Genomic DNA, 24,718 nt, shown 5'->3' with positions numbered 1-24,718 from the left:
TTGCTGAGGAGACTGGAGCACCCATCAGTCATTGCAGGACATGAATCCACAGGTATGGGCAGATGGAGTGGTCAAGAGATGCAATACTTTTCAAAGCTATGTCATAAGTGTTATTGTATGGCATGGATATCACTTCGATACGTGTGAGAACATGCATTATACACAGATAAGGAAAAGAACTTGCTCTTGGCTGTAAAGGTTTGATAGATCGTTCTGTAAGTTACTCCCATAAAATCAGCACATAAACCAGCTGGTTTGCATTTGACCTATGAATCTCCTGCCTTACAGAAGCAAACAAGCAAATTTAACACATATGAAGGTGGCCTGCTTATTAAAACGTGTGTATGCAATTTAATTTTCCATAGCAAGCCTGTGTTTCCATTTGGAAACCACAGCTGTATTGCTACCAGATAGCGTGTACGTGTGTGTCCTGGAGAAGCCCAACTATAACTGGTTCCCATGATACAAGCAAAGAGCAACTCATAGCATCTTCCCTCTGTCCCTGTCCGTTCCACGTGTGTCCCATCCCCCGCGAATGCAGACAGTATTTCTTCAGCAGTTGTGTCAGAATTATGAAGGAGGACAGACAAGAAAGATGTCTTAAATTCTTATGAGAATTACTTGGTAGCTTTACACATAACCATGAAGTCTGCAGTCCCAGAAAGTAAAACCTAACCTTTTGCTGCAAAGAAAAACACACCAGTATTTTCCTGTCTTTGTAAGGATACTGTTTGTTCTTCAATTTACTTTGACGAACCTCAAGCACATGAAATTGTAAAAACTCTGGTCTATATTCTTCAAAATGAGAGTAAGATATTAGTTCAACATGAAATATGGTGAGATTACCCTGACATGTTACTAAAAAATAATTAGAAGACACAGATTAAAATTGGACCACCTTTTCTGATTGCTTGCACAGGAGGAAAGGTTGTGAGAGAGATACATGGACACCACAGACTACTGTACTGTAAGGCTCCCCTCCACTGACCTTCCCAGGCAACTCTCAACTATCCAAACAGGTCTATTTTACTGTGTTTTCTGATAAACATCACATCCTAAAACTCAGTTTTACAGATCAGTGGGAAAAACCCTCCTGCAAGTGACAAAAGGCTGCCTTTTCCCATACCAAAACCAGTGTTTTCTTCCCCTAAAGATATGACCCCTTCCACCTCCCAAAACAGGCTCAGTTTATTCCATGCACAGTTCTTGCCAAGGGTACAGTCTTCCTGTTAGCACACCAACTACTTGTCATTATTACAGACACTTACAGTGATTAGGGCTTAACGTGAAACAGGCTCAGAGAGTAAGGAATAAAGCAGCATGTCCACCTGGGACAGAGCTGACTGATGGCAAATGAGCCCAGCTGCAAGACCCTGGAGAATGCAGGGGCTGCCTGTCTTTACGCATTCCACCCCCTGTCCCTCTAAATGCCACAATTCACCGTAGATTTCAAGTAGTCTGCAAAGTTTACTGTGTTGTTCATTATGATTTCTGGTGGAATGCAAGATGAGCAAGGATTTTTATTTTTCTCATCTCTCATTTTCTTATTTTTCTCGCCTCATTAGAAGGGAAGCAACTTCTGCTGCAAGCAATGTAGAAGAAAAAAAATACAGCATTGGTCTAAGCATTTTTATCCACGTAACTTACAAGCTGATGGGTATATTTGCCCAAATCTATTGCAGTACAGCAAACAATCTATAACTCTGAAAATTTCTCCTACAGAACAACCAGCACCAGATTAGAAGAAAAAGGATGTATTAAATAACCGTTTTGTTTCGCTACCTGGGGCTTGAGCTAATGTCACCTTATCCTGAGAGTATATACCTAACATTATTCAAGCAATTTCTCTCTGCTCTTCTGTCTCACCTGTGTATGCCAAGACCTTAGCTTAGACTCACTGGCAAAATCCAGTGACTTGGTTCCACACAAACTCCCTTCTGCTCTGATAACGTGATGATTTTTGTTACCTGTAACTTCAGCCTGGCAGTTTAAATTAGAAGTTTCTAGAAACAGAGGCATATTTCAATCCTACAGACAAAGGTTATGAAGTTGGAGAGACCATTTCTATCTTTTAATCTGAGCAGCTGTGTAACACAGAAAACAGACATACCTACATTCAGTATCTATTTAGCAAGTCTCAGCCTGAAATACTGCCATGTCTTTCCTTCCCCCTTAAAGTATCTTGCATTTACTACCATCTGTTTGGATACTGCGTTTTGTTATGCACAGTATTAACTTAAACTAGTTGTAGAAACTTTTCTGCAGGCACAGGCGTTTCTTCTACAAGATTTATGGCTGCCAACTCTTGTCTGACTGATTTTTAAAACCCAGAGGTTAGTGATGTTCTGTGTGGTACCCAGCCTCACCTGTCCTCATCCCAAAGCCATTAAACCCATGACACCAACAATGTACTACAGTATGTATAGTGCAGGAAAATCCACTGTCAGTGGCGTGGAAAGTAAAGATCACAGGGTGGGCATATCTCGACAATTACATAAAGCTGCTGGGACAGAGCTACCACCTAATAACCAAGTCTGAGTGTGGCCGTAGGACTGCAGTTCTTACTATCAAGGGCATCACAGAAACACAACCTCAGCAGTAAAGAAAGATGTTCCATGAAGCTGCAAATGAGCATAGTATATCGGCAGACAGACCACTGTAAGACTGGCTCCCACTATGCCAACACGTGCTGCACTGGTGGACTCTAAAAAAAAGACATCATCTTATCTCAAAACTCAAGTGCTCTGGATTGAAGGTCAGACTTGTGCTTTCAAGTTTACGCTCGCCACAGCTAGGACAAAAAGGTAAAGAAGGAAAACCAATGTGCATCCCATTAGTAGGGCTTCTGTATACTAACATCTCCAACAAGTATTTTATTTGGAGTAATTTTATTGCCCAAACACCGCCTGAAGGTATGGAACTGAGGTGTAATGAGCCAATTCAACAGAGGGTCATACTTCCCGTTAATGAGAAAGCGACAGCAATCAGTGACTTCAGAGTTGCAGTACCAACTATCATTTCAACAGATTATAGAAGAAAAAAAAAGATAACATGACAAATTAGTCATGCAGTATGGAGCTGACTCACCACCAGGTGACACATAAGTAATGACTGACTAAGTCAACTGCAAAATACGGAAAATGCTGTGATCTTACAAAAAAAGAGCCTTAATGTTTGTTTTGCAAGCTCTTTCATCATCAAAACCCACAGCAGCATCACCACTAAAAGCAGGTTTCTTCCACTGCAACAAAAATATACATGAAGTATTTGATCTGTAAAAGAAGAGATTATTTCCTAAAAGAGTCCATTGAGATATATATACATATATTCCTTCCTTTCAGCGTAATAGAACTCTTGCCAGCTATTCAAATAAGAGATCCACTATTTATCTGTCATTCTGCATCACCATAGCTTCAAATACGTATCTTTATACTGGTATGTTCACACATTTTTGTTAACATGCACACTGACAAAGTAGAGGTGATGAGGCAAAGCACACAAAGACCTTCAACATTCAGTTATATTCACAGAAGTTCAACATCAGTGAGGAATCATCCAATGCCTCATTTATTTCAAGACAGGCAGGTACAAGAAAATCATACTTGTTTCTGGTATGATTTGAAAATGTATATAAAGTTATTCTCATGAGACCCCTGTACTGTAGAGAATATAAAAACTACTGCTATATTGGAAGTGCTCAATTCTGGGATTCACCCATCTGAAAAGCTCAGTTAACAAATTTGCTGACAACACCACAAAACCCTGCATGCCCAGTAGATGCCATGGAAATACAAATTCTTGTGCTTCTATGTACAAATACTACTATACTATGGGGAGAAAAAAACACCCCACAGGAGCATACCTGTAGAATGCCCACTTAAAATAACTCCACAGGCATAAATGTGAGTTTCCAATGTACCACATCAAAAGACAGGCCTCATGATTTTTCATTAGCTAGATTCCTTTGTAGCTGAAATATTCAGAGAAGGAAACGGATCGAAAAAGAGAAGGAAGGCTCAAACTCAGGTGCTGGACGTCAAGCACAAGATCTTAGTACGAAATACTGAGCAACTATAAGCTGTTGGGAAGAAACTTAGCATTCGTAAAAACAGGCTATGCAGGTTCCTATCATTATGCAAATTAGAGCACCTGATTTCAATTACCACTATTTATAGGTTTTGATTTAACTGATCTGCCAAGAACAAAATAGGCACCCTTACAAGACATTGAACAAACCCAGAAAATTCCCACCCCACCACAACAGCAGGACCATCAAACACACTTCACATTCCCAGGCAGGGAAAGACAGCACAGGCAGCCCAGGCACCAGTGGAAGAAGTCTGCTGGTGAGGGGAAGGTTTAACCCTGACTACCAGGATGCACTTCTGGAGAAGTCAAGTCAAAGAAAGTGCATAGCAGGCATACAACTCATCAACTGGATTAAGTCAGATAACAAAGCCGAGAAAGCACTCCTTTTGATCCCCTTGGCCTGCTCCAGCTCAGAGCAAGGTAACTCAAGCATCCAGGTATACTGGGTTGCTGACAAAGTATAAGCAAGCACTGGTCTCCAACAAATCCACTTCTCAACAAAAAGAGGCTTTTCCCATTAAGACAAGTCTGCACTAGATCCTGCTGATGCAGCCCTGTGAATCATGAACACAAGGGGTTTTACTAGCAGAGGCCCTTGACCTCAGCACCATTACACTGATGGTGCTTTTCCAGTGAATTTTCTTTTGCTCACAGGGTACTGGGGTTACTTGTTTCAGGGTTAGCAGGCTGTCCCTGCAGCCAGGAAGCGCTAGCCCATCTGCCAATTTTTTTTTTTTCCAGGCCCCTTGGGGCAGAGTTCAATCCAATTAAAACACGAACAAAAGTAATAAAACTCAAAAACTACTCCCTTGGTGCTGTGGCCTCCAGCTGTCCAAAGGCCCTTCACTCTACTATAGCACCAGCAACCGAAGTCAAACTCTTTCCAACAAAGGTTTCACTAACAGCTGAAGCAACACTTGAACCTTAGCCTTTTCTATGTGCATCTGAGATGCAAGCCATGCTGACCAGCCTGGGGTTTTTGGACCTAAACTGGATTTTTATGCCCAGCTGCAAAGGAACTGAGAATGCCTTTGCCTCCACAAAATTCAGTGCTTAACTTCAAGCATGTCCTTCTACTGATACAGCTGCAGCACCGCAGTGAAACCACTCCGCTTCATCAGCTGAAGCTGCAGTGGTATCAGTGCCTACACAAGTACTTTTTATTTTGACTTTGCACAAACCGCTTCCTAGAAAGTGAAAAGTGCAGGGAAGAAAAGGGTGGGTGAGGGGTGTTACATCAAAGTAAAACGCTAATGTCAGAATTTGCATCACTATAGCTAAAACCTTCACAGCCACAATTTGGCTTACAGCTTTCTTCAGACATGCCTCTGGTGTTCAGCAGTTACTCTGTAAAGCATCCCTCCAAAGGAGGTACTTGCGGTTGGCAGCAGCTACCATTCCTCCAGAGAATCAGAGAAAGGGGTGTGTTTCCCTCAGAGATGATGATCGGCCACAAAGGACCAAGAACATGGACGTGTGTTTACCTATCTGATTTGGTGAGAAAGATAAGGTCATTTCCAAACAATGGTGCAAAAACGTGAGTTAGTACACGAAGCCGCCTCAACCCAGTGATCTGAAAGATGTTTTGCACCGTTGGAGAGATGTCTCCCTGGCGCACAGCACTACGGGCAGATGCTTCAAATGGGACACAGACCATGGGGAACAGAGATCTCCCGGTTCAAGCTATTCATACACACAGCAACCTGCCACATAGGAAGGGCGCAGGATGGGCTCCCAAAACACAAGGGAGTTTTAAATGCTAGTAAGACACTGCCATCTCTAGTTAAAGGTTGCAGATGATAACACTGCTGAGGCAAGTTCAAGCAAGCTCATGAATGAATACAAGGGGTTTCACACAACCACAAGCTCTGCCAGATCGTAGGGCGAAGAAGCGCTTTCAGATCAGCCATCAGCAAATCTTTATTGCCAGTGGGAAGCGGCCATCAGGAGCGCAGATTCTGGCTACTCCAGCAACCACACTCCACAAGCTGCGCTCAGATCAGACACACGACTTTCATCCTGGCCGGCTGCTCAACTTCACAAACCGCGGGCTAGACCCGACCTGACCCGCAGGGACGGCCATGGGAGTCTCTGGCTAAACCCAACACACACACCTGAAAACACAGCACAGGTACTGCCCGGGGAACTGCTTGCACATACAGCTGCTAAACTTACCGGGAACTGACAGTTTGTAATGGGGTGCATTTGTCACTATTTTCTATTAAGAAAAATGCTTACGCTCCCCTGATTATAGCCCTGACAAATAGTTTCAGACCATCTGCAACATGAAAAGCTGCAATAATTCTCAAGCAGAACGTAAAAGCAAAGAGCACAGGTTGGATATGGTTTGGGTATTTTTCTCTTTTTACCCATAGGCCTATTTTCAAACGCAAAGCAAGAAGTGAATAACAGGCCTTTTAATACTAACTTTCTAGTCCCAGAAACTAAGTTTTCCATGAGCTCAGAGACCAAAACTCAGACACTTACCACTACCATGTAGTTCAAAATACTTGTAACGGATTCAAGATCTTTTAAAAAGAAAGTTCAAACTCCATTTGTACTCCAACAGTAAGAGGTGACTTTTCTTCCAAACCTCTTCACAAACCTGTTTTTCAATAATGAGCTTTCAAAACTATGTCTTAATAGTAAATTTCACTGGTCCCTTTATATTCATCTCATTAGCCTGGACTCTTGCTGTGCTTGCTCCTTTTAACGGAAGGAGCAAGTATTAGCTTGATTTCCTACCACACATCAAGTTTTCAGCTGAGCTTAGCAATATACATCTGTAACAGCTGATAAGATCTCTATTAATTTACTATTAAATGCATAAAGCCAGAGATTTTATTTTTGCCTTGCATCTGACAGATGGTGGGAGCATACCTTACTTTCCTGACATGCTGTAACTTTTGCGCGCAGACACGACTGATAAGAGGAATTCAAATCAAGGCCAAAACTCAGTTATTATAAAAGAAGTGAAATGAATATATCCATTTGCATTCATACATAGAGGACAAAAAAAAAAAAATCAGAACAAAGTGCCCCAGAAATACTGTAGTTGACGCATAACAAAAGAAAGCTTTAACGCTTGAAGTTAGCAATAGCACTTTTTGATGAGAAAATTAAGTTAAAGCACATGCCTGTTTATAATGCAGCTTGCTGAGAAAGTAAAGAAAAAAAACTCCATTAAAAAATAATTGCATTGCTAAATCTCGCAGGTTATATTCCTGAAACTGTGCACATTCAGACAGGGACAGCCAGGTGCGAGTTCAGGTGAAGCAGCATAAAGGAAAATGTGGAAGGAAGCTGGATGTGGTGCTGACAGATCTGGGAAGTCCCACCACTCCAGGTGACTTCGAACTCGGCAGACGTGCCAGGACTTTGCTAGATGCTTTGCTGTTGGCAAGCCTGTGCCAACACAGACACTGAATGTTTCTCAACTGATAGAGTGGTGTATTTTTTTCCATCACAGAAATGCAGATCACTTCTGAAGTTTCATAACTGGCAATCAGAAGATAGCATTCACAAACTCATTTCTACCTCAGTCACTAAGTGTTCTGCGGTGCCCTCGGCTGAAGGCACCAGTGAGAACCTGCCACCAATGTAAAACCTGGAAAAAGTTAAAATCTCAAGCATGAAAAACCTGGTATTTTCTCTCTAAGGCTAAGGAATCCCTCTCCTGCAAGTCCACCAGAGCAAGAGCTAGCCCCTCTGACAATACGTATACCATACAGCATATAGCATGTTCCCTTAAAGGAAAACGCAAAGGAGGAACTTGCTCCTTATGAGCATGGCTAACGCCAGGGCTGGCTGCCGGAGCCCCAGCCATCCTCACTGCTACAGCTCACCTTCCCAACTGCAACACAGGGAGACGCTGGCCCAAATCTGCCATCGCTTTTCCAGTTCATCTGGCACTATGAGTTTCTCACTTCTGCCATTTGCCTTTATGCACTACTCAGTATAACTGTGTAATAAATGGATGAAGACCTGCAGACTACTGCTCTGCAGTAAATGCAAAGCAGCAGTAGCTGATGCACACATTTACCTGTATTAAAGATGTATTTTTAAGCACCCAAATCTTTTTGAAGAGCGAAAAAGAATCACCACAATCATTTTCAGAATTCCTCCCTACTGCAAGGACAAGTCTGAGCCTATCAGTACCCATCAACCTCATTTTAAATAAACATAACAGCCCCCACAAAATTTGTTTATTTAAATTAACCGTGGGGCTGGGGCTAAGTTTGGTTTATTTGCTGCGGTAATTTGCAAAGACAAAGCTGTATGCTGGAACTTTTAAACAAAGTGCTGCAGTCAGCAGGACCCAAGGTTCTACTCCACCACCAAATCACCATCTGACCTTGAAAAAGTCCATCACCTCGCCATAAATCTGTCCATCCAGCTGCGAAACTGGATGAAAGCACAACTTCCCTGCAAAATGCATGCTGCGTCTAGTTGGCCTTTTGTTAAATAAATATAATGCCCCCTCAAAACAAAACCAAAGAACTAAACAATGTGGGTTTTTTCTATATACAAAGCGCTTTGTACTGTACAGTAATGGAGTACTTTACCAAGTGGGAGGGAAACAGATGTAAATATTTACACATGTACTGCAAAGAGCTGTTACTCACTCTAGGGGTGTGTATGCTGGTAGCTGTATAATTCAAGAACCACATCAGCATACTGGGGGTGCCCTTGACGGCCAGAAATAATGCGTTGGTCTCCGGAAATCATGTGCTGTGTTAAGAAGGCTAAAGAAAAAACCCTGACATTAAGGGGACAGTTCCTGCCAGACTGGAAACTAAATTAGCTTCAAACAAACAGAGATTCAACTAAGCTACAAGTACTCAGAGCTTAATTACAGGAGTAGGTGAAACTACTGGGTTAGCATCCAGATTTTTTTCTCCCCACTTTTCCATCATCTCACAAAGCGTATTTTGGACTGGTAAGTGAGCCTGGAAGCACAGAGGATTGTTATTTCTCCTTATCCAATTTATGCTCGATTGCCCCTTATACCTCCTAAGGAGAAAAGTTCATGCAAAGATCTGAAAGCGAAGGGCCACCTCAGCCAGTAACTCGGCTGCTTCAGCTGTGTCCCGGTGCAAACACAGGACTCTGCCACTATACATCCCTCCATACCTGAGCTCCTATGGAGGTTACAGGACACTGTTTTCAGACTGACACCTCTACTACAGGATTTAGACTGGTGACACCTAAGTACAAATGCAAATTAAAAATGGATTTAAAATCTGTGCTATGCAAGGGAATGAGCTTGACAGGATTCCCTTTCACACGGCAAAGTCTGGCTCCATTAACTCATGGGTACTAACTGCTCAAGACGGCAACTTACAAGTGATGAAAAAAAACCTGGAACAAAGTTCCAAAAGCTTCCTTGTAAGTTAATTTCACCTTCCATGAAAAAATAAATCTGTCTATTCAGAAAATTCTCAAGAGAAGTCGCTAATGTCTTCTGTTGCTATCACTTCAAAGGTGAGCTTGTTTTAAAAGCACCAGTGTGATAACGTTTTCTTCCTAGTTTGCTAATCAGCTGCTCATTTCTAATCAGCCATTTCTTTCAATTTTCATACATAAATAGAGGAAGCATTGCTTGAACCACATCTGATAAACTGCTTAGTATTTACATAACATCCACACTGAAACCAGTAAGTACATCACGTTGCACACAGGTTAAAAGTCATGCAAAAAATGCATGACTCTAGAGCAGCTTCAGCAACTCCGAACCTTTCTGGTGTCTGAATCTTTGTCTACTTCAAGCTGCTCAATCTGCTCTAAGGACATCAGGTACAGTAAACAGTTCCGTTTGTGGGGAGTCAGATCTATCTAAGGATTTCATACTCAAACAGCACTGACTCAAGGTGCAATGTTCAAGGGCTTTTCAAAGTGCAGCTGCGGAGCTTATCAATACCACAAGGTGAATGCTGGTCTACCTAACCGTGTTTTCTTTAGCCAAGGCCTGGCGCTGTGCTTCAGCGTGGCATCAGCACGACATCATCACTGAAAAATCAAGCCTTCGTTTAGAAAACTTCTGTAGGCTACCACTGACTAGGATTTCTTCTACAGAAAAGGACAGGCATGTGATGCAGATTATTGAGTCCAGTGTTTTTGGGAAGCAGTATATGTATACATCTGCGTGAGCTCCTACACGTACATTTCCCCACCTTACTATCTACACAGCATATGTACACATGACTTAATACTTTCCGTAACAGCCATATTAACCTATTAGGGGCATTATGATACTGCATAGCAACAGCTCTGCTCATTTCTGAACGCATTTGAACAAATGCATTTGATACATGCATGTGGACATGCTTGGGATTAACAGATATCTGCAATGATTCAGAGTGACTGAATATGCACAGCAGTGTCTGGTCTGATCCGTTAACATCATCATACATCTGGAATATAAGGCAAGCATGTTACAAAATGGCCAGAGAAGCAACCCAAAAGAAAACAGAGGGTGATGCTTCAGAAAAAGTGGACCCCTAGCAGTCTTCTGCTTCTTGGCCTCCCTTTTGCCTTCTGCAGAGGCTTTGCTGGGTGCAGCCCCTGCCCACATCAAGGGCTTTGTTCATGTAAAAACTCAGTGCAGTAGTCACATTCTCCTTAGAAGTACACATTTGTATGCTGTACTTATCAACCCTTTGTCACACTTCTGTTGCTTTCCTGATGATGCAGAATTACTGCTCCCTCTTCCCCCACCCACCGAGGACATGTGAAAAACATTAACATATCTCAAATGCCTAGCAGTCCTTGAAGTATCCTTGTCAGAACTTTACATTTCCTGGGCAAACCTTGGGGTGACAGAAACCCTGTGTAATTGCATCAAAGCCAATAATGATGCACAGATAATGCCAATGAAGTCTGGCCATCAGATTTCAATGTATATTAAATGTCTGCCTGAAAGCAGCATTAATAATGGATTTTATTATTTACTTCTAATTAGGACTCCTTGCTGATGCTAGTGAAAAAGTGCACTTTCAAAAAGAAATAATCAGCAGCAAAAGACATATCATTATTTTCATGATAGGCTCGTGACACTTCGAGCTATTAAGATTGCTCCCTTCCCAAGTCTGTCTTCAATAGCTTACAATTCTGCTACACATCGAAAGCTTCAGATGAAGCCTTCAATGGCAGGTACACATCTTACTAACTATGCCTGTATTTTCAAATTAGCTTATTTTATCCCCGAAGGCAAAACAGTACTTTTGTCTTGTTCAGGTCTACAATAACTCTGGTGATTTGATCCGTGAACACTCTACCAGACCGTTCTTTAAGGAACGTAAGTTTAATTTAAAAAGGGAATTAATTGTTTCCAAGAAGCAAGATTTTATCTTTCCTGTAAAAGTCATAGTTTTGACTAAGTTGCAAATCACTGGAGAAAAATCCCACAGTGAGTGTTCAGTAAAGCCTCAGAGGTACAGCAGCCAAACACCTTGGGAAAGCCCCTCTGCCCCTGGTGTGCTCCAGCAGCTGCTGCTGAGCGAGACCTCCCCGTGCTCCCCCCTGCAGCTCTGGGATGCCACTATCCATACTAGCCCAGACAGAAGCCATGCGAAAGGAGGCTGAGGAGACCCTCCGACCCTCTGCTGCTCACAAGCCAAAGGAGGCCTGATGTGGTTTTGTGCTCTGCTGAGGTTTGCTGGGTTTACAGGGAGGTGCTCAGTGCCAGGGCTGGGGCTGCCCCTGTGCCCCCCAGCTGCCCTGACCCTGGCTGGGGGTGGGATGGACCCTGGATGCCGGACCCTGCCATCACCCACCCAGGGAGCTATGAGCTACACCTGACAGGGTGCATGCAGCATGTGTGTGTGCACACTGGTGTGTCAGGGAGAAAAGCAGGTAACAGCTGCCAGGCTGTGACGCCGAATGAGCCAGGACATGCTATAGGAACTGAAGCTAAAGCAGAAGCTTGGAGAGACCAAGCATGTAAAAGTGAAGGAGGTCATGCATGGAAGACAGGACAAAGGGCAGGTAGGAGGCATTAAAAAAAAAAAAAAAAGAAAAGAAAAAACTAAACAAAGCAGCACACATCACAAAAGGAAGGACTGTTAGGATGCTTTGAACGAGCAATCCTTACTTCCATTCTCATACATGCTCATCCCCACCACCCTAAAACACCAGAAGTCACTCAGAGCTGACTGGTACTGCTTCCCCTGGCACAGGTCCCTCTCCTCTCCCATGTGTGCCCACCCACCCAGCTGAAGGGGGGCAGCGGCTGCCGCTCCTGCCGTGCAGAAAGAGGCCCCGCAGCATTTCCTAACTCTCCAGGGTTTGACTTCGCAACACAGTGGATTTTTTTCCATGTACATTTTATGATTCTCCTTAGCTAAGTCAGCTTGGATAGATAAATCTCCCTAAATCATCTCTCAGCTTCATCATGTGTATGCTAAACAGGACGTGGCTTGTTTTACAAAAAAAATAAAGTGTGCTGATGAGGAAGAGACACATGACCTACACTAACATTTTCTTCCCCTGGCTTAGCAAACATAAAAGCACCACTATGAAAGTGGCTTTTGCAACTAATATTGAAAGAGTTTATCATCACATTGCAGAAAGGCTTTAGGGGAAATCTCACTCCCATAGCGTTCTCATGAGAAATCTTGATGCTTTCCGACAAGTTGCTTTGAAATGTTCAAGAAGGCAAATGTCACGTGGCTCCTGAAGGTGCAACGACACATTTTATCCCACCGGGAAACTCCCGCGTTCCCTGCTAAAAGAATCTGAAATTCTGCCAGAAGTACGCATCTTTCAAACACAGAGATTATGGACATCAAGCCCTGAAGTACTCTGGCATCAGAACATTAAAGTTAACTTGTGCAGTGACAGACCTGGAGATGCAGAGTACCCCCCTTCATTTCTGTATTTCTCAGGTACACAGGGAAAATGCAGACCTCAAGAACTGCTCGAGCAACCACTGGGGAAAGATCAAACGAGCTTTCCACCTACAGAACTGGTACCGCAGAGCCAAAGGCACCGCAGCCTTCCCCAGAGGACCTGCCAGCAGACACTGCCCGCTTCCCTACACAGTGATCACCCCCACCACACGATACCTGCTAGCCGGCACGTGGGCTGGGACCACCAGCACACCTAACGCAGTACCCTACACACCTGTCAGATGACTGCATTTTTTAAACTAGTCACTTGAAATAGTAACCTAAAAGGATTTTTCACAGCTCACACCCCTGAGCCCAGGTCTCTGTCCCTGATGGGCAGCAGGGTGGGGGCGAGACATGGCTCTTGTGTAAAATTCCACCCAGAATTACCCAGTCATTTCTTTGACTTCTTAATTTTAAAAATAAATAATAGTAATTAGTAAAATAATTAATCTATAATAATAATAAAATAGGGCAGTCTATATTGCTTTGCTCTTGCTCAGCTCCTAATGGGGATAAATTCACACACAAGTTAAGTTGATGGGAGCCTTCTCCGAGTAAAAATCTCAGTGACCATCCACCACTTACCTGCACTGTAAGGTACAAAATCTCACTACAGCAGAACTGAGCAATGCCCTGTCGCAGAGCGAAGTATCTTGGCGTGTAATCGAGCTTAACCTAAACCACGTGTTCCTGAAAACACTGGCAGCACTGAACAATGAGACCGGCCCCACATCCAAGGGAATTTAGGAACAAGGAAACAACTGAAGTGACAAGCTTGCTCGTCATGAAGCTACAGATTCATCGTTGTCGTCGTTTTTTGGCACGATGCAGTCTGAATTCCTTCCCATGTTTTGTGAACAGCTGAACTGTGTTCCCTTACAAAAGAAATTAATATGGCAGTCTGTGTACATCTGCTTTAATCTTAAAACAAAAGCAGTTTTGCTATCTTTAGTACAAGCATAATAAAAGCACCAAAAAAGCACAGATGGTTTGGATTTTCTTTGCAGAAAGCAAGGGAGAAGACTGACATCTCAACTGTTTACGCAGCCACAACCCATTATGTGGCCACAGCAAACCGATGGGACACAAAGTAAGTACCTCTTTGTCAGCATCTCAGATACGGACTGCTTTCAGTCAGGTCTTACAGAAAGCATAGAGAAATGCTTTTGTTCATACAGATTTAATTTATATTGTTAGTAAAACACTTAACAACAGCCACTCTAACGCCAAACAAATGAATTTCAGGAAAGCTAAAGCAAACACTACCATTATGTTTAGGCAACGCAGAACAAAACTCTTGAAAACCCAACATTAAAGGAGTTATTTATGGTCATTTGCTCAGCCCTTCTGCCCCCATCATTTGTACATTAGAAATCTCCGGGCTGCTCACTTGCAAACTCCCTGACTTCTGACAAAATGTGGCTATGCATTGGTAGCCAGAAGGTTCATTTTGCAGGAGTAGTACAGTCAATTTGGTCTGCCACGCACGGACGGTTTCTTTGGTTTGGTGTTTAAGGGTTGGGGTTTTTTGGGGGAGGTTTTTTTGTTTTGGTTTGGGTTTTGTTTTGGGTTTTTTGAGGTAGTTTTGTTTTGGTTGGGTTTGGGTTTGGTTTTTTTGTTTGTTTGTTTGGTTTGGGTTTGGTTTTTGGACTTTTTTTTTTTTTTACAATTCAGCTTTTCTTTTAAAATATCTCACTCTAGGATTAAAATTTTCCCCTTCCTGAATTAATCAAGCTGATAGTGTTTTTTGCAGAAAGGCGAGTAACAGGAAAAAAGTGAAGACAGCACATGTGCAACATATCCACAAAGTACTTCATAACCTGATCTGTATTTTTTATGTAATAAATACACAGTAGTTCAGAGAAAAACACATAGAAAAATGCTTTTCCATATTACTCTTTAACAAATATTCAAAGAATGGCAGTCATGTAAAAATAACACTCGATATAAAACAGCTAAACAGGCAAGCTGAATTAGCTGCTGAATCAGGAAAAAAAGAAAGTTTTCTGTCACAGATTTTACTTCCTTCAGCATTATGAAATGTCTTTCTAATATTTCTATGCTATAGCAATCAGTATTTGGAGAATTTGAGAGACCCAAAGTAATGACTTTTCCAATTAGCAAGTACTTAAAAAGCAAAAAAAGACGGCACATCAGATGAAAAAACTTGTTCAATTTATGAGTGCTTCCACCTGAACCAGTGATCACACATCACACTTTTAAGTAACATTTGGGGTTTTGAAGCAGCATTTCCATCAAGGAAAATGTCTCCTGCCAGGTCCTACAATGGCATGAAATCCTTACTAGGTGCAGGAGGCTTTCACGCATTGCAGTTACGCTCCATTAAACGCTTCACAGGAGAGATGGGACGATGCAGCTCAGTGGGCTTGCAGGACACCTACCGGCTCTGCAGCTTTGTCTGGTTCACTGAAAGCCCTTTCTGAAGGGCACGGGACAGAGAAAGCAGGGGTGAGCAGGGCACAGCCCTCCCTCCTTGCAATCCCTCCCAGGCAATGCCCCACGGGCTGAGGTCCCAAATGCCACCTCCCCAAGCTGGGCAGCACCTGGGACAAGCGTGGCCCGTGCGAGTCACTGAGGCCAGTCTGCCCGCAGATGCTCCCGACGGACGCTCCTGGAGCCCAGCTTGTATCTGTCACCGGCTCTGTTTATGGGTGCCTCAACAGATGCCTGCAGCAAGAGTTGCTGAACTTCGACATCCTGCATAAAGATGTAAATACTTCTGTGCAGAAGATAAATCCCAACTCTGTCTGACTTCTGGCCCTCCCCAACCCCAAAATTCCCATACACATCCCCTAAAAATAGCAATAAAAGAGACCCAAAACATAAAAAAAGAAAACAAGAAGCCAACATGCAAACAGCCACAGCACCAAGCCTTTATAGCCGTACTAGAAATAATTGGGAGAATTATTACAAGCCAAATATAACTCACTGTAGAATAAAATTAACTTTACAGTGTTTAGACAGACGGAATCCAGTTTCCTGGCATAAAGTCGCTGAATTTGGTATTGACCCTGAGCCTCAAAGGCAGGGGATCTGCTGCCCAAAACACGCACAAGCTACCCAGCGGCCAGTCAGTAGTCACTACTCTTCATAAGCATCGTTAAATTAAAAAGCATGAACGTCTTCATAAATAAAGCTTGCAGAAAGAGATGGATTCATTTAATACTAAGAGCAGCCAAGACCAAAGCCCACCGCATGTATCTGTGTATTTTCTTAAGAGGCTGCATATACAAGGGAGCTCACACAGGGCTTCTTTAAAATGCTCCCTTGTAAGGGTGTATTTCCAGGGTAATAGATACTGCATTCAGGGAGAAGTCCAAAAAAACACTACTTGGAAATACTGTCGAGTCTTTACAGGGAAGAGCTAGAAGCAAGCATGACACTTTTCAATGATAACTAAGAAAATCCTTGCCCAGAAGGATTTACTTCTGCGATGCCTGATCCCATGAACCGATGCGGCCAAACACAGCATTTACTGATAAACAGTCCTACTGACTTCAGTAACTTAAGCCAAGTAACTTCAGTGGTGTTATTCATGCCCTGTGAATATGAACGGAAGACTCTTGTTTAAAAGGGCTCCTCACAGTAGCAAAGGCTAGCATGAGACAGTCCCAAGCGAGAGTGAGAAAGGACACAAGGCAAAGGAAAACGTCCTTATATGAAGTGCTTAACCATTGCCTGCAGGTTAGGGATTTTATTTTTCTTTTAAACCAAAAATGAGGAAAACATGAAGTCTCCTGGTATAACCACATGGTATCTTCAACATAATCCTACTGCTAACTCAAAAATCAAACAAAAGGAACCCCCCAAACCAGGCAAAAAGAGAACAAACAAACCCCAAACCTCAAATAAAGCCCATGTCTAACTTTTCTGAATAAGGTCATGATGAGAAACTGTCCCAGCCTTCAAACAAGGGGGGGGGGGGGGGGGGGGGGGGAGATGAAAACCTCCATGGAAAACATACTTGAGTTGTGTTTAACAAGGAACATCTGTAGCCTTCCAATTCTTTAGATGCATAAATGCCTTCAGAAAAGCCACAGTAAGTTAAAATCACAGGAAAAAATACTTTCGTTGCTGAACAAACCATTTACAGGTGCCTCTGATTTGAAGCTAAAGATACTGAGCAGCACTCTGTTTGCTGACATAACACCATGCCGTGAGGACTTCTTTGTAAAGAAAGTTCACAGAAAGCTGGTTTAACTGACAAGAGTCTTCACTGGTGAAATGTGACATCTGTTTTTAAAGAGCCTACATTTTTGGGATATTATTGCTTAGCTGCTTCTATTTAGAACATATTTGATTTAAAAGTTCCTCTCAGTCAACTAAGCGAGCAGGTATGCAATTAAGTATCTTCAAATTTCAGACTCAGGACAGTTTGCAGCAATCGATTCAACTTTTAAATTTCCCTGGATTAACTTCTCCAGAGCAGGTTACTCCTATACAAACTATGTCTTACATTTATGGAAGCTTTCCTTGCACGGGAATAGGCGCTGTTAAAAATGTGTGCTCTTAGGCGCTGTTCTCAAAGTCCCCAACGCTCAAAGGCTTAAACACAGTGCTACTTACACAAACCACCATGACTACATTAATAAATAAATAAATAAGGAAGGGACACACGCCAACTATACATTTATTGGCATTATTTTTATACATATTTGGATGTACAAATGGAAAAAAAAAAGTAGAGTCCTAATTAGCAGACAAGAGAGACGTTCTTGAAATTAATGCCACACAGCTTAAGACCATCTTCTGCAAGATTTTACTCCCCCCCCAGGTTTTTCTATTTGCAATCTATGCTTTCACTGGGGGCGGTTTAAAGTGTGTCTGTGCAAGTCCAGAGCACAAAGCAGTCCTCTTTCATGCATGAGGAAAGTTTACTCTTTTATCTGAAATAGAGTTCACATTATTCAGAAAAGGAGAGAAACTGGAAAGAGACGACTTCTCAACTGAACCACTGATTACCAAACACACACATATCAGTCATTTCAAACAAAGCACACAGTGACAGCAGGGCTTTTAGCATTTTATTAAAACATTCACTTGAATACTTCATAAGCTCACACAACTTCATTAAAAATTTATAGAATATGATGAGGAGGAAATATCTGCTTTACTGTAAATAAAACCCTTAAGGAAGAAATCATTTTAACCCTAAAAACAGAGGCAGCAAAAATACCCTCAAAACAAGAAAAAAAAGATGCAGTAACTGTGATACCAGCTTTTTTATATATATATATATATTTGTGTATATATATGTCTATACACACAAGGAAAGATTAGGACTTTTTTTTTAAGTCTGAGTATCCATAGACTGCACTGACATATTTTATATGTATATTCACAGACACAGTGTTTCCAAAACGTCAGGCACAGCGTCCTTCACCAGCTCCGTGCACACTAATGGAACAAAAGCCAAACCAACCAAGCAACCGACCCACCAACCACCAGAAGAGTACAGCATCTTCTCTTCTGGAAAGCATCTGAGGCACTTACAAAGGGAAACATTTACAATAGGAATTGTCTGCTCATCACAGCTTCTTGAGTCATTGCAGACCCTTGGCTTTGAAGGCCAGCCTGCAGAAGGCTTTTGAAAGGCTCTCCAGAGCCAGCTGCAGCCCAACACCGGGAACACGTGCTGACAGAGATGTTACACCTTTCATCTCCCACTCCTCTGTCGTGAGCTCGGGTGGTGACACATGGCCCTGACGTTCTCTTCCCCTCCCTGTATTTAATGAGATTTTCATCTACCCCCACACAGCGCCACACTTTACTTCATGAAGAGTTAAGATAGTTTCATAGCTATTTGCTCAGGGAAACCCAAACGTACAACCTGAAATTCCCTTTTTTTAGCATACCATATGTACCAGATAACCCACACAGCTTATCAAATTAGCTAGTTTTACAACAATCTCACACAGAGGGTGACAACAGCAGAAGGCAGTACTGCGGTTGTCTTTAATGACAGTTAACTAATGGACTGCTTAATTGAAACATTCAGGACAACAAGAATATTCGAGAAAATTATATCACCACCAGAATGGATTCAATGCCTGATAAGCAACTTGTTAAAATATTAAAAGGTATTCTTGCAAGAATACTGGCTTTGGGTAGGATTCCCTACAACCAATACCCCTTCAGCATATATATGTTGCCGCAGGTTTTTGTGGCAAATTTATTTCCACCCCTCAGAACATAACAGCAAGAAGAAATTAGGAAGTAATGTACTGTGCTATGATATTTCCAATATTCTGCAAACTAATGCTGCCAACAACTTGATAGCCAAACTCATAAAAGTAAAACCTGAGCACAACTCCAGCAAACACTACTTCCTCATCCCACTGCCCCGTTAAGCACATCTTGAGAAGTCACGCAAAATGCTCAGTAGAAAGGTGAGAAGTGCAAAGTCAAGTAGAAACTGTCGAATCAGAGATGAACAGCAATGCTGTGCAATGCTTGATAAGGCCCCCATATTTTCATCAGTTTGTCACCAGACTTGAACACGGGCTGCAGCTGTCAAAAGGGTCTGGGAATCAATAACACTGGCCATGCTTCAAAAGCCATCATCACCCCATACTTCTGCAATCTCACCCCTTGCTTGCCCTGCCTTGGTTTTCGAAGCAATACACAGCATTGCAGGGATCTCCAAGCCATCACAGTTAATTGTTGGGTATTACCTTAGTTCCACTTCACCCACCTGCAACCTTCTGCAGCCTGTAGGTAACCAAAGAGCAAGGGCAGGGGTGGTCTAAAAGTGCATCAGGAAAAGCAATGGGAGAAAAAACATTAATTGGCCAATGTCAGCTGGCACGGTTCTTTTACACGCAAAGTGCACTCCTGAAAACGTAAGCCTTGGAAGGATTAGTTATCAAGCGCGGTGAGTTGCTAGTATGCCTTTGGCTGTGCGGCAGCCAGCTCAGGCCTGCCAAGGAGACAAACCCACATCACGGGTCCGAAGGCTGCTCCCTTCCCATTTTGCACCACCTGCTTTTAACACGCGCTGACCAAACCGAAAGAGGTTTTTTTCCCCAGTGATGTTGATAGCACCAAGGTTTTCTAAGGAAGTGTCATCAGTCAGATGGTATCACAGTAACAACACGAGGCTTTTTCCATATTACCTTAAGTCTCAGCTTGCATTACGTACACCACAGAAAGGCAGCAACATCACATGGAACACGCTCACGTAAGACCACCAGCAAGCAGCCTTTCTGCTGGCGGATGCCAACATTAGCTCTGCCATCCTTTCCCAGGGCACCACAGCAAGCTGTCCATTTACAACAGCGTCTGTGGTTCCTCTAAGGATAAGGGTTCTGAAGCTCAAAACACTTCTAAAAGTCAGGTTCTTCACAGATGTGTCCAATTACAAAATCCTGTAAAAACAATGGGTAGCCCCTCCTATAAGCATGTGGGTCACTCCTACTAGGCACTGGAGAGGGTTTACGTTTAAATGAAAGGCCAGTGCTGGATGCTGCTTGGAGCAGGTTAGTACAACACCACACATGGCAGCCTTCCTACTCCGCACCTCAAATGTAACAGTGATGCTTTAACATGATGGATCCTCCTTTTTACAGCTGCAAAGAGCCAACAGAGTAGACAGTCTCAGCCTCTCCACTTCAATGGACCCCAAATTTCAGTAGGACAGGTCAACCTCCCTGATCCGAGCAACGCTAAACACACAATTTAACATGCAACCCACAGAAAACACACCAGCACATAGGTGGCCTTGTTTCTCTTGTGAGGAGGCTTTACACCTAGTGGTAGTTGCTCTCAGTCTAGTTTTGTTGCTGTCTTCCCCCATACCATGTGTATTAAAGGTCATCTAGTCGAGTCCCCCTGCAGTGAGCAAGGACATCTTCAACTAGATCCAGCTGCTCAAATCCCCATCCAAGCTGGCCTTGAACACTTCCAGGGATGAGGCATCTACCAGCTCTTTGGGCAACCTGTCCCAGTGTTTCACCACCTTCATTGTAAAAAACTTCTCCCTTATATCTATCTGAATCTACCCTTTTTCTGTTGAAAACCATTCCCCCTTGTGCTATCGCTACACACCCTTGTAAAACAAATCCCTCTCCAGCTTTCCTGTAGGTGCCCTTTAGGTACTGGAGGGCTGCTATAAGGTCTCCCCAGAACCTTCTCTTCTCAAGGCTGAACAACCCCGACTCTCTCAGCTTTTCCACAGAGGGGAGGTGCTCCAGCCTGCTGACCATCTTTGTGGCCCTTCTCTGGACTCATTCCAACGGGTCCATGTCCTTTTTATGTTGGGGACCCCAGAGCTGAACACAGTACTGCAGTTGGGCTCTCACAAGAGTGGGTAGAGGGGGACAATCACCTCCCTCGACCTGCTGGCCACGCTTCTTTTGATGCGGCCCAGGATATGGTTGGCTTTCTGGGCTACGAGCACACACCGTCAGGCCACGTTGAGCTTTTTGTCCACCAGAACCCCCAAGTCCTTCTCGTCAGGGCTGTTATAAATCCCTTGACCCCCCAGCTTGTGTTGATACCGGGGCTGCCCCGACCCATGTGCAGGACCCTGCTCTTGGCCTTGTTGAACTTCATGAGGTTCCCATGGGCCCACTTCTCCAGCTTGTCAAGATCCCTCTGGATGGCATCCAGTCTCTCCGGCCTGTCAACCACACCACTGAGCTTGGTGTCATCTGCAAACTTGTTGACGGTTCACTCAATCCCACTGTCTATGCCACTAATGAAGATACTAAACAGTACCGGTCCTATTACAGACCCCTGTGGAACACTGCCCATCACTGATTTCCATCTGGACATTAAGCCCTTAACCACTACCTTCTGAGTGTGACCGTCCAACCAATTCCTCATTCACTGACCAGCCCATCCATCAAATCCCTATCTCTACAATTTAGAGAGAAGGATGTTGCGGGGGACTGTGCCAAAGGCCTGACAGAAATCCAGATAGATGACATGCACAGCTCTTCCCTTGTCCACTGATGTAGTCATTCCATGATAGAAAGCCACTAGGTTGGTCAGGCAAGACTTGCCCTTGGTGAAGCCATGCTGTCTCTAATCCACTCCCTGTCCTCCATGTGTCTTAGGTGTTGGCCTAAGAACCAACCAGTGACGTTAGGAAGGCAGTGGGAGTAGAAACACAACAGCTATCGGGGAGTTGGGCTCCCTGACTACCTCTGAGGACAGCAGTGACTTTCACCCATCTCTCTGCCTCCCCAAGGATGTAAAGCACAACTAAGTTTTGCCACTAGAGACTTGACCAGACAGAGATGCTTGGATGTGACCTCCTCTCTGTCACTCCGCTTCCTTTGCCACATGCCCAGGGACTCTGAAGAGAAGGAAGACATTGTTTTCTTTGCCTCAGACGCTGGTTGTTTCATCCTTGTTTTCATGCCTCACTGCCAGGATAACAGCAATTTAACTTCAAGTAGGTTATATCTTTCCCATCAAAAACCACTTTGCAACTCTATCTGGTTCCTTTCCTGCCTGGAGAAAGGCACACAAGGTAAAGTAAGGGATCCCTGGCTCTCAAAGACGTGCTTTTCCACCAGGCTTACCCAGAAAGACATTAAGCGAAGGCAGCAAGAACAGGCAACATGTTTTCCAGTCTACCATGCTTTTCTCAGCCTTGTTCACTACCTGAAGCTTCCTTCATCTGGTGCAAATAACTAAGAAAAGGAAGCAAAACTGAGGGAACAAACATCCTCCAAAAGTCAAAGGGAGTGTCCTCCAGAGGTTGCCTCAGCATAACTTATACCTGACTCAAGACTGAAATTTCTTCACGGAAGCTGCAAGAAGCTAAGTCTGCATAAACTGTGGCCTAATGGAGAATAGAATAAATAGATAAAGAAAAAGTAAGTGTGTGATGAAACAGAGCACTTCCAAGCCATCAGCAGCTTCAAGGTAACCCAAGCAGACACTGGGACCCACCTCCATCGCTACAGGCAGGCAGGAGGCAGGAGCATGTGACAGCCAGGAAGCAGTTAAAATAATAAATAAAATAACAAGCTTGCAGAAAACCCCGAAGTTAAAATAATAAATAAAATAAATAAAAATAATTTTAAAAGCAGTTAAAATAATAAATAACAAGCTTGCAAAAAAACCCAAAACCCCAAAACCAAAACAAAACCCAAACCAAAACAAACAATGAGAGAGGAGTAACGGTTCCCTTCTTTCACAACCCTCTTTTCAACAGAAGCTGTTGGAGCTGCCCTGATTTTGCTCTGGGAGGTGTGCCTTGCTGCCTCCCATTGAAGCAGTGACATTCCACTACCATCGTACTGCGGTCCCACATGCCAGACCCCCCTTTCCATTACTGTAGGGGAATACAACCGTGGAGAGGCCACCCACCTCCAATAAACTACATAACCACCAACCCACATGGAACCAGCCGCTCACACCTGGCAGGATTGCTTCAGCTCTGTCATGCACCATCACAGCAACGGGCTGGAGAGGCAACGGGAAGAGCTACTAAAACAGAGTTGTGCATTCAGGTCACACAAAGCTAATACTTTATTCACAAACCTAAGGCTTTTCGTTTCCCCTATGCCCTCCCCACAAGGAGAACAGCTTCTTTTCCACAGAGCAGCAAAAAGGAGAAAACACAGAGGAGCAATGCCCATACCTGACCATAGTCTGTCCTGAATACGATGACTCCTTCCGCACATGAATGCACAGTACTGGGATAATGCTGATTATTTTCTCGCAGCCAGACCCGAGACCCCTACAATAAACAAAACAGAGTTACAGATGGCATAACTGAAAACAGAAAAAAGATTTTCACTATTTTTATCTAGAAATACTTATGAAGTAAAAGCAGAGAAAGTTAGAGCAAAATCCAAATATGCAAGTGAAAGAAATAAAATAATCTCTCAGCAAGTATTTGTTGTTTTCTGCTGCAACAGTAAAGACAGGCCTACTCGAAGTTCTGCCTTTTTTTTTTCTTTTTTTTTTTAAAAGTAGAAGTTCCTAACTGCTGGCACGACCGGCTGGAGCCTGAGTCATGTGCCTCATGTTAGCACATGTAAAATTACAAAGCAGTGTTTGAATTTACACTCCATTTAAAGGCTCCTCCTCAAAGCTGGCTGGGGCTGGCTCCCTACCTATTTATTTTCAACCTCTGTTAGGCACTCACAGTACTTCCCCCATCACCACCATCATCTTTCACCTTTTTTTCTAAACCACCTTGCGTTTTATACAGTCCTCTCTTAGTTGCACACCACCACAAAGAATTAAAAAAAAAAATCAAACCAAACAAAAAACCAAACAAAAACTACTAGCAATCAAGGTCACAAAGAAAATGGCATTTGTTTTTTAGAGGTGAGGGAGCAACTTAGACGCTATCAGTGAGACACCTAAGTCAGTCTAGTAAGGCTGGATAGGCACAGACTATTTACATTTTCACCTGGCTGGTAGATCCAGCCCCAGGAAAACAGTAATATCCAGCACTGAGAACAAGGGAGGAGGATGTGGGAGGAGGAACCACAGCTGATGCTGCAGCTGCAACAAAAGCCATGCCATTAACCATAGCCACTCAAGTTGCTCCAGCACAGGAGAAGGCTTCATGGCATGAAAACACTGAGCAGCAGCACCCTGTGGTCTGACCTCCAACCCAAGCTATACTCCTATTCTCTACACACAGACAGCAGGCTCCATATCAAAAATCTGAGTTCTATTTAGAGACAGTATTTCAGTGGTATTTAGAGAACAGAGATTTTTTTCACCTAACAGCCAAATCCTCTCCT

At 43.3% G+C, this 24,718-nt stretch overlaps 1 protein-coding gene across 1 annotated transcript in view; it reads right to left on the bottom strand.

Annotated features, from left to right (window-relative positions):
* The window catches only part of MYO10 (myosin X), a 166,684-nt gene that overhangs the window by 108,778 nt on the left and 33,188 nt on the right, over positions 1-24,718 (bottom strand). Inside the window, 1 exon segment of the mRNA XM_080377795.1 lies at positions 23,599-23,697. Within this exon segment, the coding sequence (XP_080233921.1) occupies positions 23,599-23,697 (99 nt within the window).

Source organism: Falco punctatus (assembly GCF_963210335.1).
Source record: "Falco punctatus genome assembly, chromosome: 3".
Lineage (NCBI taxonomy): Eukaryota > Metazoa > Chordata > Aves > Falconiformes > Falconidae > Falco > Falco punctatus.
Note: the sequence above shows the minus strand (reverse complement) of the source record. Positions and strands in the feature narration are given on the sequence as shown.